Raw genomic sequence first — 21839 nt, 5'->3', positions numbered from 1 at the left:
CTTTTGTTTCCTCACTATTCCTTTTGTGTTAGCTTTCTCTGTTTTTTCTGTACTTTCTATGCCACTATCTATATATATAGTGTGTTTATTTATGTGCTTTGAGAGAGAGAGGTAGTAGTATTATATTGGATAAATTGTTTTTATATTATGGTTGGTTATGGAGAAGTTCAATTGGAAGGGGTATTCATGGAAATATATAATACCATTAAAGGAGAAGCGATAAATATTTATAATGAAGCCATAAATATTCTTTCATTATGAGATCTTGGGTTTGAACCCATGAGTAAGAAGTCTGTCTTTGTTAAAAAAACCTCTTTGTTAGGAAGCGCTTTATCTTATACTTTTCGGTGTGAATCAGACCCTAATGCGAATAATATTATATGGGAAACCAAAAAATTAAAGGAGCATGTATTTTGGTTTTTGAGTCCGTGATTTATACTTATCCGTTTCCATACTCCTTAGTTGCTTATCCAACAATATATTGAAATGTATATAATTCCGATTTCTAAAAGAAAGGCTAAATAAAATCAACGGCAAAGAGTCAAATATACCCCTCTACTTTCGAAAATAGTTTAAGAATACCTCTCGTTATACTATTGGGTTATCTATACCTCTGCAGTCATACTTTGGGTTCAAATATACCCCTCATTTAAACGGAGGGACATGTGTCATCGTTATGTTGGCCACTTCTAAATATCTCCTAATTAATTAAAAAGATCCATTAATCATACCCAAAAAGTAATTTTTTAAAGCAATTTTTTTGTAAAAACTGAAATTTTTTTTACTAAAAACTGAAAAAAAACGAAAATATTTTTTTTCCAGTTTTTACAAAAAACTGTTTTAAAAAAATCAGAAAAATATTTTCTAAAATAATATTTTTGTAAAAACTGAAAAAAAAAACTAAAAAGCAAATTTCTAAAGCAGTGTTTTTGTAAAAACTGAAAAAAAAAAACAAATATTTTCTTCTTTTTTTTCAGTTTTTAGTTAAAAATATTTCAGTTTTTTCAGTTTTTAATTGCTTTAGAAAATTACTTTTTAATTTTTATTTTTTATTTTTTACAAAAATATTGTTTTAGAAAATATTTTTCAGTTTTTTTAAAGTAGTTTTTTGTAAAAACTGGAAAAAAAATATTTTCTTTTTTTTTCAGTTTTTAGTAAAAATATTTTTTTAGTTTTTTCCAGTTTTTACAAAAAAAAAAATTATTTTTCGGGTATGGATAATGGGTATTTTTAATTAATTATGAGATATTTAGAATTGACCAACAAGACGATGACACATGTCCCTCCGTTTAAATGTGGGGTATATTTGAACCCAAAGTATGATTGCAGTGGTATAGATAACCCAATAGTATAATGAAGGGTATTCGTAGACCATTTTCGAAAATAGAGGGGTATATTTAGCCCTTTGCCGTAAAATCAATCAGTTAGGATTATTACGTCATATATCACTATAATCGATTGGAAGTGTTGATGTTACAACTTACAAGCGCAACAAACTCATAGCTTTAACAAGATAAGAATAGTACTTATATTTGAACAAAAATTTAAAAGTTAGTATTTAGTTATTTTAATTTTTCGAATTTTAAATTAATAATTTGTATATATTCGATAAAATTCTTAAAATTAATATACGATTTTGACCTAACTTAGTGAATTCTGCCTAATATGTAACCGGCACACTAGCTCCACCCTGTGTATGTGTGTGTGTGAGAAGAGAGTTTTTTCTTTCTTTTTTAGTGGGCGTTTGGACATAAGAATTGTAAATTTTCAAAAAAAAAGTAAAAATGGTATTTGAAAATTAGAGTTGTGTTTGAACATGAATATAATTTTGGGTTGTTTTTGAAGTTTTGTGAGTGATCTGAGTGAAAATTTTAAAAAATAGCTTTTTGGAGTTTTCAAATTTTTGAAAAATTCCAAAATGTATCTTCAAGTAAAAATTGAAAAATTTATGACCAAATAATGATTTTGAAAATAAGTGAAAAATTTTCGGAAAAAAGTAAAAAATTTCTTATGTCTGAACGGGCTCTTAAACTGTATATGAAAAAGCAGAATAGAGGAAAAGCAGGTTCTATAACTTGCTGTATTCTAAGCTGACGGGATTGCCCCTGGACATAGCATGTGGGTTAGGTCTCAAAAGCCTAATATTAATGTAATTAGTTAATTGTCAATATTGGTGAACTGATCTTTTTTCTTAATTAAAGAAAAAGCTATATATAGATTATTAGAAATTGAAATAACGAACTCTGACTTCTGAAGTCTAATTAAGTTCATCATGCGTACGAGAACAGTCTGTCCACGTGTCCAGGCAATCAACTCCATGCAACTTGCAACTGGATTTCATATGCCAGAAAATGTTTTTTTGTCAATTATTGACAAAACATTAGCTAAAACTTGTTGGACTTTATTCAATATTAAGATTTTTTTCTTTCCTTTCTATAATTATAATAAGAAGACACTTAATGGGGAAAAAAAGGAAAGAGAGGAAATTCAATCCTTTTAGTGACAGTTGTCATTTTAGGACAAAGAAAGGTCAGAACTAAAATAAGATAGAGTTTTATAAAGTCCGAATTGAAAAAAGTTAGTACTAATATGAATAGAAGAACAAAAGGAGCCTAAACTTGGATCTTAAGCTTTGAACAAATAGTTAGTAGGACCACTGATAAAGTGAAAATGATCTAGAAGAATCCCTCTTTCAAGTTATTATATTTAATTTTAAGACTATATTGACCCCTCTTTTAATTAAATTTGAAGTACTATTTTTCCAAAATTTTATTCCTTTATAGATGAGTAATTGTAATTTGTTGGTGCCCAATATGGCTAGTGAATACCAACATAAGGATCGACCCTAAGTCCCTGACCCGAGGTTGGGTTGTGTGAGACGTAATTCAATTTTAATTTTTAAGAAGGTAAACCTCATAATATAGAAGGAATTTGGTCATTTGTTAGAGAAACTTTTTATTCCTCGTAGTGTAGTTTCCAATAGTAATGATATACGATTTGGGATGCTCACAATGTAAAAGTTATGACTAATTTACTACATCATGCTGACACAATATCGATGCGTTATAAATAGATGCGGAGCCAAGATTTGAAACTTATGAGTTCGTAATTTTAGTTCCTTTAAATTATTGAGTTCTAAATTAATAATTTTTACGTTCAATGTATTTTTTTAAGACTAATCCGAATTTAGATCAAAGCTATTAAGTTCGGCCGTACCCGTGTGCCGCACTCTAGCTCCGTCCCTAGAATCCGGTTATTTCTATTGCACCCAATTGAAGAAAGAAACCAGTAGGCAGTAGCATAGAACAATTTAAGTACTAAAGTGTCCAATTGAAGTTCGAAAAAAGTTGAATGGGACGCTATAGCGTCATATGGATGATTATCTTTTAGTAGTGATATATGGGGTCTTAAAAATGATTTCCGTTTTTAGCATAAAAATTAATATTTTGTTACAATTGTTTACTTATTTGAGAAGGAACCTTTTTCTCCTTTGAAATTATTTAAAGTACTAATGGAAAGATATGTGCCAGGTAATTTTATGTTATCACTTTAATAAAATTAGCTTCTAAAGTGGTTATACCAACCTGAACAACTGCGTCCATGCATGGCTCCTACATAATGCAAAGAATAGGATACCTATCATCTCTTTTTATAAATAAAAATAGGATATCTATATATAATATCGGAGCATAACCAAAGTGCAGAAGTCCAATGATTCATTATGTTTTACCGGTCTACAATAAAATATTTAACAAGATATATTAACTTTAGGGGAATAAATTTAAAAACAAGGAGTATTTCTTTTCTTCTAATATAGTATAACTTCTTTTTGTGTTTCTTCTGGTAAAAGAAATTTATATTGATAGGTGTGAGTTCACGAGTCCCTTTTTTGATCCACTATATATACAAACGGATAAATTTGCCATATGTATCATACAACTATTGCTAGTTGTGTAAAGGTACTCATAATTGAACTAAGAAACTTTAGTACTTTTTAGCAAGTAAAACTCACTCTCAATCTTTATCAAGACTGTCTAAGGGTGTCCCGCCCATAATCAAAAGTTTCAGAATCGAACCTTTAGAATAGAGAAATTTATGGTAGGAAATCCTTGAATGAACCTTACGCGGCGTAAATATGAATGAAGCGTGTCACTAGTTTCGAATATGCGACACAAATTTAAATGAAGTATGTCAGTAGTTTTGAATATAACATGATTTAAAAAAAAATCTTCACCAAGATACTTTAGTTTAGAGTGTCGTCTTACTTTTTTCAGTAATGTGTGACACATTGTAAAAAATTTCACACAAACCTCAATCAAAGTATCAAACCACTTGATGGAAAAATATTTCGCAAGTAGGGCCAATGCATTTGAACTGCTACATAACTTGACAAGATCCTGTGACAAGTTTTATAAAAAAATATTTAATTCTTAGATGAGAATTATTCTAATTGTATGTGAAATTGTCTGGAGTTAAATGGGGCCAAACGTTTTAGAATCTGCCGTTGTAGAGTTGCTATCTGCAGCCGCCTTGGGTTGTTTTGAGGGCTTATTTCTATTGCCTTTTGTGTGGTTGTATTGGACCCAATCCCTCATGTTAATCCAGAAAGGTTATATGTTATGTGGCATTCTTTGACTAGCTAGCTGGCAATTTCGTATACGACACTTAATATATAGTTTTGGCATCTTCTTTTAAATATTTTGGTGGTGGAAAGATCAAGAATTCCAGAAATAAAAAAAAGATCAAGAATTCTTTTTTTCTTTGGGTTGGGAAAGGAGGGGAATGGATTAATACTAAAGCATTCAAATAATTGACAAAAAACATGCATCAAATTAGAAGAATATATGTATACTCCAATCCTTTCACTATTTGTCATAACGAAGGATCCAAAAAATTTATGGTTTCGGTCTTTAAGGTTCTTATCAATGAACCCATTGTATTTTTAAAATTATGGGTTCATATATATTATTTATTGCAATTATAATAAATTTTACACATCAATTTATACTCCACGTCAAAATTAAAGTTATGAATTCAACTGAATTCGATATCACCATGCTAGATAAACGTTGCATATTTTTAAAGGTAATATCAATATGAAGTTGAAAAATGAGCATTTTTAAATTTTCATAAGTTTGGCCGCATAAGCTACCACAACTCAAATTAGGGAGCTTTTTGTAATTTGTAAATCTTGAGGAGTCGGCTGTCACAAGTTGAGGAAGTTTGTGAATCCCGCAAAAATATTATTAACGTAAATAAGATAATAAAGTTTAGTGCTATCGAATGAGTAGTAATTATGAAGAAACATAATTGAGGAAATAAAAAATAAAGGGACCTCTATCTCTCTCCCTATCATGATACTTTTGTCTGTGTGTATAGTGTAACTAATTATGCGTAATATATTCTTTCGATAGAATTAAAGAGAAAAAGGAAAGAGAAAATTCTCAAGGTCTACGAAGACTAGGTCCTAACAATTTGATGCCAACTAATCGGCCATGATACTTGAATTATGTCTTAAATTGTGGTTACTTGCTTTTGTTTTCTTATATATTTTATAAAATATAAGTATGAATTAATTTATACGTGCATGATGATTTGGCAGCAAGATGGAAAAAAACAAAGAATATATGTATTTCACTTGCTTATGTTTAGCCAGTTGGGTCACAGGGGCAGATTTTAACCTACTCTGCAAGCAGCTGCACCTAATTAACGGCAACAGATTTTGTTTTGCTCATATAAAAACGGGTGATTTGCATCTATACCCAGTTTTTGGGTCACATTTTAACCTATACCCGCTTTGTAAAAAAAATTACAAGCGTACCCACTTTTCGGGTAACTTCAGCCGTACGGGCCTGAAGTAACAAAAATTTATGTCTGAAGTTTGAACTTCAGAATTTTTTGCCTGAAGTGTAGCCTTATCAAAGCAAAACTTCAGATATTTTTGCCTGAAGTTTGGCGTGACTTGCAAAAGCAATCATGCAAATTTCAGTTCATAGTGCAATGGAAAACTTCAGTTTCCCCTCACTTCATAGTGCAAACTTCAGACAAATTAGTCTGAAGTTCTTCAATTTGTAGTGCAAATTTCAAGAACTTCAGTTCATAGTGCAAGGGCAAACTTCAGTTTTTCCTCACTTCATAGTGCAAACTTCAGACAAATTAGTCTGAACTTCTTCAATTTGTAGTGCAAACTTCAGGAACTTCAGTTCATAGTGCAAGGGCAAACTTCAGTTTCCCCTCACTTCATAGTACAAACTTCAGACAAATTAGTCTGAACTTCTTCAATTTATAGTGCAAACTTCAGGACAAATTAACTTTTCAGTGTAACTAAGAGCTGGTTTGGCATCACATCGGGCTTTACCTCATGAGAAATTCTTCATGTTCTTCATACTGGATTTGGAACTTCTGTATATTCAGTATGAGATAAACACATAACAAGATGAACTAGAGAGTATCTGTTACGCTCTCGATGCATTTGGATTTGTATCTCGAGCTTGCAAAATAAAGGATTGTAAAATTTGCAGAAGCCCACGTTTTACCTTCTGTTGACAGGGTTTCTGAATTCAAATAGAGAACAATAACAATACTCTGTTTTGTTATTTTATGACAGTATTTGATCAAATGCAGGTTAAGTTGTTAATTTGACTTCACATTTTATTAGTGAATTTATCAAAGTAGTGGTTGAAAAGTTAATTTGATAGACAAGAAGAGGAGGAAGAAAGGAGCGCATAGGTCAGGAGGAAGAAGAAGAGGCGTCTGAAGTTGTTAAAATTAGGATATATGTTAAATAATTTTAAAAATATGGGTATAGGTTAAATGGGGGCGACCAAATTTGTAATTTTTACTATAAAAACTTCCAACTTTGTAATTTTCAGGCCTTGCACCTTACACCAAACTATATTAAATAATTAGGATAGTTCAATGATAAAATTAAATAAGGTGAAAATATACATTAATTCTCATAGTTAAATAGTTAAAGTTTATGTGTAAGCATATGTCATTCACGTATTGATTTGGTGTAAAAGTCTCGTGCGGATAAACTATCAGCTTCTCACAAACACAGTCTTTGCAGATTTTACCTATGTTATAGCCTGTTTGAGCTTATTTTGAGAAGTGTTTTTTCTCAAAAGTGCTTTTTTTGTGTTTGGCTAATAAATTTGAGAAACACTTTTGAGCATCAATTAGTGTTTGGCCAAGCTCTAAAAAAGTGCTTCTCAGTGTATTTATTCCAAAAATGCTTTTCAAAAAAGTACTTGTGGAGAGGAACTATTTTTTTCTGCTTCTCCAAAAATGTTTTCTTTCTAATCAAAAACACTTTTTTTTCTTCTAAAAATTGGACCAAACACTTCAACTTTGAAAAAGGCAATTTTTTAAATAAAAATATTATTTTTGACCTTGGAAAAGCTTGGCCAAACATGCTTAGTCGTAAAGCATTTGTCGAGAAAACGATACATATCAATCAACTGCATACGCTTCAATCTCAAATTTATTGAAGTCAGTTTTATGAATCATAATTTGTGTCATAAGGCAAATTAGTAAACTCTGTGACCTTTCCGATACAAATGGAAACATATAAGAGCGAACTGAAAAAGGAAATGCGACTATCTTTTGGTATATAGAGTGTCAGCAAATTAACTCATAGCAAAAAGAATGGACCAAGTCATATGCCCTCCTCTTACATTATTGTTTCAATCTATAACTTGGGTAAAAACTTACCCGCATCATCGAATCAATAAATACATGACATGTGCTTGCAAATACATTTCATTCACAAAACCATGATTAATTATTGCATATTTTCACTTTTTAAATCACTTAACAATATTAAGTTAATATGATTTGGTGTGTACATATGATACATGCAAACTTTTACCAAGTATAGGGAATCAGTGCAAATTCAATAACAGGGTAATTAATTAGAGCAACATTGCTATAGCAGCTTGCAGGCTTATATAATATTGTTGACAGCAAGTAACCGTCTATAACAGGTGGAACTAGTAACTTAAGAAAATAAGACAAAGTAATTTGCTATAGCAAATTAAATTACACGGTAGTGTAAAAATTTCATTACACTATCAATTGATATAAGTCAAATCCTCTATTATAACCAAATTGAATCAAGATCACCCATGATTCCAAAAAGACTAGCTGTACCAAAATTTGAACCAAAATCACAGACAAGCAGTTTGTTGGCTAAAATGGAGTGTACAATTAAGATAGCTTAGTCAGAAGCCTAATCTTGTAAACAATAGGTATAAATCATGTCAAGCAGGAAATGCTGAGCACGAATTGTAAGTATCGGTATGTCCTATATTGGTCAAGAGAATGAATTGTCTCCTTATATGTCTTGGACAATCATCACCTCATGAACAAGCTTTCGAGATTGAGTTAGGTCCAAGATCCATTTTCTTGATATGGTAGCAAGCCACACCTCAACTGGTTTGGGACTGAACGCAATTGTTGTTACCCAAAGTTGAGCGCCACCATGTTATATTGTTTACGCTCCAGAAGTCCAGCTCTGGGCATGCGCGAGTCGAGGATAATGTATTAATATAGTCCACATTCTGTTATCTCCTTTTATGATCTCGGACAATCCATACCTCATAAGCTAGTTTTTGGGGCTCTTCAACAAGAACCGAATACTGGTTTCTAGACAAGCAGAATGTCTCAAGAAAGCGGCAAGCATCTGGCTTTAACTGGAGCCCTTTTTTTGTCATTGTGAAGCTGGGCGGTGAGCACATTAGCAGTAAACATACTTGATCGATTATTCAGTGCTTAAGCAGCAATCATCAAGCTTTAAGTGGCACCTTTTTGTCATCGTGAAGCTAGAATGTTGAGCACATTAGTTGAAAGCAACTTGATTCATATGTGGTCCTTCCAAAACAATCTCTCCCAGTATTGCACCGAGTATCTCCCTCGGTTCAATTTTTTTGGTGATATAAGGGAAACTCCATTCCTTTTCCAAGGGAGACATTGAGCCTTTGAACTTGTGTGTGTGTGTGTGTGTTTTGGGGGGGGGGGGGGAGGGATTTGAGAATTTGAGCTTTTCTCGATGCCAGTAGCTCGATTTCCTCATGACCTTGATTCTTCCATCATCCAACACTCGGATAATTTCGCAGCAAACTTCTTTGCAAATATTTGATGCTCCGATAATGAGGAGTTTTATACTCCCACAGACAGAGCATGTGAAAGATATAATGTAATAGGCTTATATTGGTATTTCATCCAAGACTAATGCAGTGCACATAGTCATCCCTGCAACCAACAAATATTTCCCCACCAATCATCACAGGAGAGGAGAAGATGTCTCCTCCAAGTTCATACCTAGCAAATTCCCGCACCATATCACATGGTTGATTTGCCCCGTCAGAGTTCAAGCTGACTTGAAGAACACATACACTTCCAGAACTGGAGCAAACACAGATTAACCTGGCAATGACATATACAGATGAGTTGAATTCCTTATTGACTTATCATAGTATAATTCATTGCATGATTAAACTACACTAAATCACCTTTGAGACAGAGAAGAATCAATGCATGCCAATAGCAAGTGTTCATCAACATAGGCAGATGAAGTAATTGGCTGTCCAATATCATGCTTCCAGAATAAATCACCATTTTCCTAATAAAACATGAAACCACACCCCATTAGCATGATCAAAGATTTCATGCAGAGATGTCAGCCTAGCATCTCTAACAATAGTTTAGCTCATCTTCCGAATGGAACAACTTGAAAGATATGCATCACCAACCCATAACAGGAAGATGGAGAAACAATGATCTTCAGAGACAACTATGTCACAATCCAAAGCTAGTTGGGGTCGGTTATATCAATCCTCACGGGCTACGCTCCATTTAAGCTCACCTTAGACCGATATTATTCATTATTATTACTATTATTATTAATTTACATTTACACTTAATAATTATTAACTTACAGACTTTATTTTCAGCATCAAGAGAAAACAAGAAAATGAGAGATCTTAACTTCCATGAGCTCTTTGAATGCCAAAAATGAAGGGTATGATGTCTGTGGCTCAACTGCTTCCCTGAGTTAACCTATCAGAATTAAGAACAAGCAGGAAGCTAATAATTTTGCCTTAATTCGTTGCCATTCATTTTCTCTTTACTCCGAGAACTAAATTTTCTACCTCTTTTGTCAATCTTACTATTGGGGATTCTTCTGCTCTATTTCCCTATATCCTTATTTAATTTGATAATACATCAAACAAACAAAACATGTGAATCACTTAGGTTCATGGAGTTTAACTGTTAAATTTAAAAGCATAAACTTTTAGATGAGATGGTCACGCATTTCGACATGGTAGGAAAGCTAATTATACCTGACACATAAATGACCTGCTATTGCATTTGTTGCAAGTCTAGTAAGTCAAATCATTCATTCCTCTCACAAGGAGCATCTCAAAACTGTCTATCACATTTTAGGACATGTAAAGAGCTTGTGGGGAAAGGATTATTTTTTTAGAAAAAAATAGCAACGGACCATTAATGCCTGCACAAATGCAGTCCATTATGCAGACGGCGCAGGATCGACTGTCAGAAAAAGGTCGACATCAGGGTACTGAAGATTTGCATGGGGCAGTCAAGTAACATGGAGAAGCAAGAAACAAAATGTGGTGGCCTGCAGTTGCACATTCGATGGTTGAAGGGGGTTGTGAGTTGATATGGCTCAAACGAGTCTTGGAATAACTAAGTATACTTTTGGAGATTACCTATGAAGTTGAACTATGACAATAAGACCATTAGTATCACACACACTGTGGTTCAACATGACAATGTTAAGCATATCGAGACTGGCAAATTTAAGGCCAAATACATAAACAGCCACTTAAACTTGTACATTTTCCTATTAGACACTTCAACTTCAATTAATGTGTGTCAATTAAACACACATTTCACAATGCTAGACTAAGTTCGGCGAGTGAATGCCACTTGCTGTGAGGTGGAAAATAAAGCCAATAGTAAATATACACGTCAGCATAGAAAAAGCCAGAATTAAAAGAAAAAAGAACAGAGAAGAAAGAGTCTTTGAAAGAATTTTACACCACCGTCGCTCATCCACATAAGCCTTCCATCTCTTTCCACCATTGAAGCACCCCAAGAGTAACACAAGACACCCACCTTCTTCTTTCTCTCTTCTTATTCCATTTTTCACTCCCCTCCCCCGCGTCTTCTTTATTTCACCACCACCATCCATCACTTCTTCTCCATTTGACCACCATTAAATTCCATTACCATTTCTCCTCCTCCCTCTGATTATAGCAGCACAATATGAAGAAGTCATACAACACTCATTGGAAAAAATAGAGGAATGGAAAACGAAGTGCCTTCGAGTTCTCAGAAACGTCAAAAAACAACTCCACTACAGCTAAAGTTCATGACTTCTATCTTACAGATGTCTCTCTTTTTATAAAAAAAAAATTACTCGAAGAAACCAGGAGAATCCTTCTTCCTTTCTGTTACGGTAATATTACCATTTCACAATCCCAAATATATATTCTTGAAGTGATGTAGAATCTTGGAAATTTTATATTTTAATCTCTTTATTAGCTAGTTTACGACCATATACATGGGAGAGCTCCGGCGGGTCCGACAATCGGAGACTAAAGATCACGAGCGGAGACGGATTCAACAACATATTCCAGAAAAGAAAAGGGATAATGCTGTGTTTTTTAGAAAGTACATGCTATGGGACTCTATTTCTCAAAGAGAAATGAGGAACAGATCTAGCGAGAAATGCAGGAGAGAAGAAAAGTAAAAAGGCAAAATGGACAAGAATAGCTGAGGTAGGACGTCGTTTAGATCGAAGTAAGAGAGGGGGGGAGGGGGGATGAAATAGTCACTACAATTTTCCTTTTTCTGTTAACACTTATTTTTTGTTCAATGTCAGCCTAACATAAAACTATTTCACGCTCTCAAATGATGTGTGAAACACGCATGGTGCCACATCAGCAACTTGTGTTCAGTTGACACATTTTAAGTAACATCGGGTGTTCAATAGGTCAGCCCCTCTAAATGAAATTTCGTGACAAGTTTAAGGAGTTGTCTATGTATTTGGCCGCAAATTTAATAAAAGAGAGTTGAATTTGCATATGTTTGTATGTCGTTTATTCCAACGTCAAAACTAATACTCCCTCCGTTTCAATTTATGTGAACCCATTTGACTGGGCACGGAGTTTAAGAAAAGAGAGAAGACTCTTGAATTTGTGGTGTAAAATGAGGCACATATATTTTGTGTGGCTATAAATCATTGCATAAAGGTAAATTGTTTCCAAATAAGGAAAGAGGTCATTCTTTTTGGCACGGACTAAAAAGGAAATAGGTTCACATAAATTGAAACGGAGGGAGTAACAGATATTCTCACAAAGGCACAATTTCGGCCAAACTAAGAGAATCTAATTCAGCAAGTTGGACATGATAAATATCAATATCAAGTTGACAGGGTGTGTTGAACTAGGAGCTAATGGCTAGAAACTATCACTAGATTTTGAAAAATAAAACCGATTCGTGCATCCAAGGTGTGGCCTAGTGGTCAATGAAGTGGGAGGAGAGCAATAAGGTCTCAAGTTCAAATCCCAGCGGAGGCAAAAAAACTAGGTGATTTCTCTTCATTTGCTTAAGCCTTAGTGGGCAGAGTTACCCAATACTTGTGCTGGTGGGTGGTACTCGGTGGAATAGTCAAAGTGCGCACAAGCTGGCCCGGACACCACCGTCATTAAAAAAAATATAAATTCATCATTTTGTAGGTTTAAACATTGTAAGTTTAAACACAAAAATAAGGAGATCTCTTGAGATAAGCTATGCTGCTCATATCCTTCAAAATCCATGTCGCACCGTTGTCAATTCGATGCGATTCGGGTGTTGGTGTGGGATCTGCACTGGACTGGATTTGGTCAACCTAACTTGGGTGCTTCAACTACACCTGTATGGAGGTGATTTGGAACAGGAGGAGCCTAGCTTAATGAGGAAAAGATACAGAGATTAAGAAACTTGTTCTATCAAAAATGACAAAATTTAATCTTCAAGCTGCTCAAGGACAAAATATCATCAGCATAGTATGCTCTTTATATGCCATAATCATAAGCTGCACAAGAACAACTGAAGTTCAAGATCTTTACCAAATCAAAGGAGTAAACACTGCCATCTCTTGAACAAACAAGCACCTGTAGAGATTCAGAAGGGAGAATATTCATACTCACGAACATTTAGATTTTTAGATACTACTTACTGAAAAATAAGAAAGGCTTTCGGCATGTAAAGAAAGGAAAACTAAGGATAGTAAAAATAAACTTGTGAAAGGCCTAAATAGGCCAATATCTTAATCATATCATGAAACTTTTAGGGTGACGATGATGGTGATTGAGAAGTAGGAGGTCCTCTCGCCAACTGAAGACAGAAGTGGACATAAAACTGAAAGAAATGATAAATCAATGTCAAAAAAGTGTGCAGAGACATTGAGAAATTGAGTTATGGTTCATAAACTAAGGCCTTCACTTAATGGCAGCCATCCCACTAATTCGAAGCAAAACACTGGGCAGGAAGTTTTTAGATGTGATTTTTGGTCTTTAAGGGTATTGCTCTATCCTCACCCTCATAAAGGAAAGGGATACCTTATGACCCCTCAGGCTATACAAACATCATGACTTTCATGCTTGTTTCCCTTACCCAAAAGGTTAGTATATACTCGAGATGAAAAGTGTAGACAGTGTGATCAGGCCAACATGTGTCTAAGTTTCCTTGTGGATGGTTCTCTTAACATAGTATTACCGTGGTTGTATCAGATTTATAACTGTGAAGATATTATAAGGGAGAAAAAATCACCTGTGAAGTTAGTGCACGAGATATGCAGGGCCCAGCAAATATTGGGCCAGCTGTACTCACCTATTCCACAAACAACACATAAATAGATAAATAAATGATGAAAATTGAAAAAAGGACATCTCACAGGAATAGACGGAAATGCATCAACTAAAGATCATATGTCCAATTTCATTTGGTATTGATCATATTTATTCAATCAAGCAGAATATGCATTCATGCTCCAGTAAATTATTCTGCAATTGTCTTACAGCCACATCATCCTACTTACAGATACTCACATCCCAACCATGATAATGGGAAAATGGTCTTATCTCAGCTCTAACGGGTTGGCTTACAGATCGTGTAAGAGGGTAAGGTAATTTCAGGATAGTTATCCTTGAAAGGGGGAAGGTTTCATAGGTAAGGAGAATCACAAGGATTCTGATGAAGTAAAATATATCCATTGATTGATGGGATTAAATTGAAAGGCACAACTTGACTTTCAATAAGATGAAATGAGTAAAAATAATACATCAAGTTCATTCCAGTAGGTGAGAAGCAGATGATCTGAAAGAGGTGCTTGATGATGTTTGGCATATTTCGATATGTGTTAATGTTACTTTACCCATGCTTTAACCACTTTTTGATGTTATTTAATCTTTAAAACACCCAACATGGTGTAATTATTGGTTTGATGACTAATTAAGTTATGTGTGACGATTTAAGGTGTTCGGAGTGCAAAATATGAAGAAAAGGTGGTTTAGCTAGAGGAAGAAGGGTTGGATGCGTCGCATCCAACCTAGGAAAACATCATCCTGCATGCAACCTTAGCAGTGAAGTTGTGCCGTCGCGTCCACCATCGCATGCGAAGCTGAGAAATAGAGGACAAGGTGGATGCGTCGCATCCACCTTCGCAGGCAAAAATTGAAATGGAGGATAAGGTGGATGCGACGCATCCACCTTAGCATCAATCCCTGAAGCCGAATTGGACTAGGAACGGGAGAGCTTTGGCCCACGACTTTTGTACGCAATATATAAGTTAAAAACGCCTCTTTTAGGGGATCGAACATATTGGGAAGAGGGAAAAGGCCACGAAAAAGCTGTGGAGGCCGGAATTCATCAAGTTTCATCTTTCTCCCACCAAACTTAGTAATTTTTATGTTTCTTTGTATGATTTGTTGTTTGGCTACCATGTCTATGTGGAGCTAAACTTCACGTTCTAGGGTTGTGGTTCTTTCATGAATATTGTTATTCGGATATTGATTTTGACTTCTTGATTTATCATATTAGTTTATTTATTCAATCTTGCACTTAACTATTTAATTGCTTGATCACCAATTGAATATTATCTACGAATCTAGAATTGAACGCGAAAGTGGGAATCCTATATTGCATACAGGATTGAGTAGGGCAAGTTCTTGAACTCGGGCATCGGGGAACGGATTCGTAGTTAGGATAGACATATACCTAATTGCCTTGCTTGGTTGATTTACAGGAATTATAAATGCGTTCTTGTTGATTCTAACTCCATAGACATATAGGCGTTAGGTTAGCTTGAATAGGCGAGTAAGAACTCGACAGATTCTTATGAGCATTAACCCTGTCAACCAATAAACTAGATAAATTAGTCGGTCAATTCAATTGAAGAATACAATAGGATTGTTAGATAGCCCATAACCCTAGATCGTTTTCATTACATTGATATCATTAAAATCTGCTCTTTCTCTGTTCAAAGTTTATTATTTATATTTTTCTTATTTAATTAGTTAGAATAAAATATTTTTAGATTTAATTCTTGTTTAGATAATTAAGATAGGCTAATTTAGTTAATAGCTAATCATAAGTCCTCGTGGGTTCGACATCCGACTTTTAGTCACTTTATTACTTGACGACCGCGTATACTTGCGTGAGTGTGTTTGGTCGCAACAAGTTTTTGGCGCCGTTGCCGGGGACTTAGAAATTAGCTACGTGACTAAGTTAAGCTTTTATTAGATATTTGTTTTCAAGTTTTAATTTTCAGTTTGCCTGGTTTGTGTCAACGCAGGGTTTACTCTCGAATGCAGAGGAGTAGAAGTGCAAACAACCTCATTCCTCTTGATCCAGAAATCGAACGAACATTACATAGAGTGAGAAGGGAACACGAAGCTAGAACGAGAATAGAAAGAGATTTGGACATCGCAATCCAACCACAGCCAATAGATATGGCAGGCAATGAAGAGCGTCCGGTAATCGAAGCCGCAAGGCCCAATCTTGCGAATATGACTCAGGCTATTGTGAAGCCTGATATCACTGGGCATTTTGAACTCAAACAGTACATGGTACAGCTGATTCAGTCCACAGGACAATATGTGGGTCTATCTCATGAGGACCCGCAGAGGCATATTCAGAACTTCTTGGAAATCACGGACACTTACAATTATCCGAACGTCTCCAAGGACTATGTCAGGCTGACACTATTCCCTTTTTCACTGTTGGGGGAAGCTAAAGAATGGTTGCAAAAGGAGCCCGCGAACTCTATCCACACTTGGGATGATCTAGCAAGGAAATTCCTGATCAAGTTTTTCCCAACTAAGAAGACAAAGTCGTTGAGGAGCCAAATTCTTGGGTTCCAACAACGGGATGGCGAGACACTTCGTCAAGCTTGGGAAAGATACAAGAAACTACTCAGAGACTGCCCGCATCATTGTCAAACTGATGAGGTATTGGGTCACACTTTTGTTGATGGGTTAGATGAAGCATCAAAGATGAATCTTGACTCAGCTTGTGGGGGTAGTTGCATGGCAAGACCGTATAGTGAAATACAACTCCTGCTAAATAATTTCACTGCTAATGACCATAATTGGCAAGGAGAGGGGGATTCACGAAGGGTAATTAAACAGAAGGCCGCCGGTTTGATTGAGCTTGATGACTTTTCCGCCATGAGAGCCGATATAGCAAAATTGGCAAATCAGATGAATAGAATGACAACACAACAAATGCAACATGTACAGCAGATGTCTATTTGTTGCGAACTATGCGGAGACAGTCATATGATTGACATGTGCCCCACGAATCCTGAATCTATATACTATGTGGGACAACAAAACAGAGGTCCTATGAATCAACATGCGCAATATGGGAACACTTACAACCCAAACTGGAGGAATCATCCTAACTTCTCATGGGGCGGGAGTCAACAGAATCAGTATAGGCCTCAAGGGAATTTTACTCAACCTCAGAAGCCACCCCAACAAATGGAAGAAAGTACGAATGACTTGCTGAAAAAGTTGTTACTAGACAATCAACAGCTCAGGACCGATTTCAGAAATCTTGAGAGGCAAATGGGGCAGTTAGCAGCAAACCAAAATACTAGACCTACAGGCTCACTTCCCAGTGATACAGAGAAGAACCCTCAAATTAATGCAGTTACACTTAGAAACGGGAGGGAACTAGAGGAAGCGCCAAGGAAGATAAAAGAAAAACCTACACCTGGGGGAGTTGACACCTAAGGCAACACAAGAGTCAAAGGAAGATGATGCAAGTTCAGAGCGAATGGAGGTTACAAGGCCACCACCACCTTTCCCCCAAAGATTGCAGAAAAGGAATGACGATCGCATGTTCAACAAATTTCTCTCCATGTTGAGTCAGGTTCAATTAAATATTCCATTAGTGGATGTACTTCGTGAAATTCCAAAGTACGCTAAGTACATAAAAGACATAGTGGCTCATAAGAGGAAATTGACTGAGTTCGAGACGGTTGCACTTACTGAGGAGTGCACATCAAGGGTCCAAAACAAGCTTCCCCAAAAGCTTAAGGACCTTGGCAGCTTCACTATTCCAGTACAAATCGGTAATATTAACGTGGGACGTGCTCTGTGTGATTTGGGTGCAAGCATAAATCTGATGCCGTTATCCTTGTTTAAGCAATTAGGTCTGGGAGCTCCGAGACCAACCACCGTGATGTTGCAATTAGCTGATAGGTCCATAGCCTACCCTGAAGGAGTGATTGAAGATGTGCTGCTGCAAATTGGAAAATTCATCTTCCCAGCTGACTTCATTATTCTAGACTTCGAGGCTGATGAACAAGTTCCAATCATATTGGGACGACCTCTCTTGGCTACTGGCGATGCAATAATTAAAGTGAGAGAAGGGAAAATGATTATGAGAGTGGACAACGAGGAGGCAGTCTTCAATGTCTACAAAGCAATCCAACTCCCCCGCCACTATGAGGAGCTCTCTATGATATCTGTGGTAGAGGTGGATGAGAAACTTCTTAACACGAGCGTATATCTAGGCGACTGTTTAGAAAAAGCAATCATGCTATTTGATAGCTTGGAGATGGATGATGAGGTTGAGGAGATAAAGGGAATCCTAGATACATCATGTGGTTACATGCAAGGAATAATCCCGTTTGAGCCCCTGAATAGGCCAAGTGGCCCCCCACCAAAGCCGTCAATTGAAAAAGCTCCAAATTTGGAACTTAAACCCCTACCCCTCACCTTCAATATGCTTATTTGGGAAGTTCTGACACTTTACCTGTTATTATTTCTGCTCACTTGTCTAAATTACAGGAAGAAAAGCTATTAAGGGTGCTACGTGAGCACAAGCGAGCAATTGGGTGGACAATGTCTGACATTAAAGGCGTTAGTCCAGCTTTCTGCATGCACAAAATCCTCATGGAGGACGGACACAAACCGAGTGTAGAACACCAACGCCGACTAAATCCAATCATGAAAGAAGTGGTAAGGAAAGAAGTGATTAAGTGGCTTGATGCAGGTATTGTATTTCCAATCTCTGATAGTAAATGGGTAAGCCCCGTTCAATGTGTGCCGAAGAAAGGGGGGATAACCGTAGTAGTTAATGAAAATAATGACTTAATTCCGACAAGAACTGTAACTGGATGGAGAATTTGCATAGATTACAGAAAACTAAACAATGCCACCCGGAAAGACCACTTTCCCCTGCCTTTTATTGACCAAATGCTTGATAGATTAGCTGGCCAGGAATACTACTGTTTCCTGGACGGTTATTCGGGGTATAATCAGATTGCTATAGCCCCAGAAGACCAAGAGAAAACTACATTTACATGTCCTTATGGCACGTATGCGTTCAAGAGAATGCCCTTCGGTCTTTGTAATGCACCTGCGACTTTTCAAAGGTGTATGATGGCTATTTTCACTGACATGGTTGAAAGATATGTAGAAGTATTCATGGACGATTTTTCTGTGTTTGGATGTTCTTTTGATAGTTGTTTGATGAACCTTGATAAAGTGCTAGCTAGGTGTGAAGAGACGAACTTGGTGCTAAACTGGGAAAAGTGCCATTTCATGGTACGTGAAGGTATAGTTTTGGGGCACAAGGTTTCAAAAGATGGTCTACAGGTGGATAAAGCAAAGGTGGAGACGATCGAAAAATTGCCCCCGCCGACATCCATAAAAGGCATTCGCAGTTTCTTGGGTCATGCAGGTTTTTATCGTCGTTTCATTAAAGATTTTTCGAAAATTTCTTCCCCTTTGTGCAGGCTTCTAGAGAAAGACGTTACCTTCAAGTTTGATAATGCATGTCTGAAAGCATTTGAGGAGCTGAAGGGAAGATTGGTGACTGCACCAATTATCATTGGCCCCGATTGGGCACAACCATTTGAGTTGATGTGCGATGCAAGTGACATAGCAATTGGAGCGGTGTTGGGGCAAAGGAGGGATAAAATCTTTCACTCCATTTATTATGCAAGCAAAACTATGAATCCAGCTCAGATGAATTATACAGTGACTGAAAAGGAGTTGCTTGCAGTGGTGTGGGCGTTTGACAAGTTCAGATCCTATCTAGTGGGAACCAAAGTCATCGTCTACACAGATCATTCAGCTATCAGATACCTATTTGAAAAGAAAGACGCCAAGCCGAGGTTGATTCGTTGGGTCCTCCTCTTGCAAGAATTTGACTTAGAGATCCGAGATCGAAAAGGGACAGAAAATCAAGTGGCCGATCATTTATCCAGATTAGAGAGCCGGAACCATGTAGCTGAAGGAGGGTCAATTAAAGAAACATTTCCGGATGAGCAAATATTGGCAATCACCTCAGGTGAAGCCCCATGGTATGCAGATTATGTGAATTTTATCGCAAGTGGGGTAACGCCACTAGAGTGGACAGCTGACAATAGAAGAAGATTCCTACATGATGTAAGGTTCTACGTGTGGGATGAGCCATTCCTATATAGGCAGTGTGCAGATCAGTTGGTGAGAAGGTGTGTTCCTGAGGAAGAGATGAAGGCTATACTACATGACTGCCATGCGTCACCATATGGAGGTCATCACGGCGGGGATAGAACCGCCCAAAAAGTGCTACAATCAGGTTTTTATTGGCCAAAATTGTTTAAGGATGCACATGCCTTCGTTAAAAATTGTGATAGATGCCAAAGAACTGGAACTATCACGAGGAAGCACGAGATGCCCTTGCAAAATATACTGGCGGTAGAACTTTTTGATGTTTGGGGGATTGATTTTATGGGACCATTCCCATATTCTAACGGACACAGATACATCTTGGTGGCGGTCGACTATGTTTCTAAGTGGGTAGAGGCCATAGCTCTTCCTACTAACGACGCAAAAGTTGTGGTAGGCTTTGTAAAGAAGCACATCTTCACACGTTTTGGGACCCCAAGAGTGTTGATAAGCGACGGGGGAACTCACTTTTGTAACAAACTGCTGAATAATATTCTTGCAAAATACGGAGTCAAGCACAAAGTTTCTACTGCCTATCATCCCCAAACGAGTGGTCAAGTAGAAGTTTCCAACAGAGAGGTCAAGCAGATTTTGGAAAAGACAGTAAGTATGAATAGAAAGGACTGGGCCGGGAAGCTGGATGACGCATTATGGGCATATCGCACTGCGTACAAGACCCCAATAGGCACTTCTCCGTACAGGTTGGTTTATGGGAAGGCCTGCCATCTGCCCGTCGAGCTTGAACACAAAGCTTATTGGGCGATTAAAAAGCTAAATATGGAGATGGACTTGGCCGGTGAAAAGAGATTGCTACAACTCGACGAGCTTGATGAGTTTCGATTGCATGCGTATGAAAATGCCAAATTGTATAAAGAGAAGACAAAAAGATGGCATGATAAGCATATCCAACATCGTGAGTTTGAACCAGGTCAACAAATTCTACTGTTTAATTCAAGGCTAAAGCTTTTTCCAGGAAAGCTTAAATCTCGATGGTCGGGTCCGTTTGAAGTGGTTAGTGTGAAACCTCATGGTGCGATAGAATTGTGTGAAAAGGGGTCCAATACGACATTCTTGGTAAATGGCCAACGAGTAAAACACTATTGGGGTGGTGACATTGCACGTCACAAGACCACAATGGACTTAGTGGAGGCATGAAGAACATGTTGCGTCGTGCCGCGACGTTAAATCAGGCGCTTCTTGGGAGGCCACCCAAGTTAGTTAGTTTTTTTTCGTAGGACATAGATTTTATTCAAGAAAACGAGGCGGATGCGTCGCGTCCCCCTCAGCAAAAAAAAAAAAAAAAATATTTTTTAAGGCAGACAAGGCAGTGAAGTCTGCCTATCGCGCCCGTATCGCGTCCCAAAATTTTTGAAGGAAGACAAGGGGATGCGTCGCGTCAAAGCTCGCACGCACAGGTAAGTAATATATATTTTAACACATCTTAAGATAACCTATTCGAACAAAAACGTTTCTTGCGACGCATCCACTCGTCTCGTTTTGGCGACGCCTACGAACGCAGAACAGAATTCTCTCATCGAAATTGTATCGCAATAAGATCAAACGCGACAGGTACGCATCATCCTCTTCGTTCTTCCGTTGGCTTCTCTCCAAATTCGTCTCTCCTCCCTCCTTCAGTGGTAGCAACAAGTAGGTTTTGCAATTTCAAGATTTTTAGGGCTGTCGTTCTTGGTAGTTGTAATGGTTGAGAGATGATAAACTACAATTCCCTTCATCTCGTCCAACTTTGGGAGGGTAGTGGCACTGCTCAACTGATAGAATGAACTAGGCACACTTGTTGCATACCACATGTTCGACGAATTG

General features: G+C 36.8%; 1 protein-coding gene across 8 annotated transcripts in view; it reads right to left on the bottom strand.

The window, feature by feature from the left end:
• Positions 1-7933: 7933 nt before the first annotated feature.
• LOC107807467 (putative acyl-activating enzyme 19) overlaps positions 7934-21839 on the bottom strand; it is a 41483-nt gene continuing 27577 nt past the window's right edge. For all 8 annotated transcript variants that reach the window (XM_075238843.1, XM_075238841.1, XM_075238845.1 and 5 more), the window contains exons 14-17: positions 13843-13902; positions 13140-13184; positions 9513-9622; positions 7934-9426 (exon numbers count right to left, since the gene is read on the bottom strand). In XM_075238843.1, the coding sequence (XP_075094944.1) occupies positions 9219-9426; positions 9513-9622; positions 13140-13184; positions 13843-13902 (423 nt within the window). In that variant the 3' untranslated portion in view covers positions 7934-9218. The remainder of the gene's footprint in view (positions 9427-9512; positions 9623-13139; positions 13185-13842; positions 13903-21839) is intronic.

Source organism: Nicotiana tabacum, chromosome 19 (assembly GCF_000715075.1).
Source record: "Nicotiana tabacum cultivar K326 chromosome 19, ASM71507v2, whole genome shotgun sequence".
NCBI lineage: Eukaryota > Viridiplantae > Streptophyta > Magnoliopsida > Solanales > Solanaceae > Nicotiana > Nicotiana tabacum.
The sequence above is the reverse complement of the archived record's forward strand: the minus strand, read 5'-3'. Positions and strand labels throughout refer to the sequence as shown.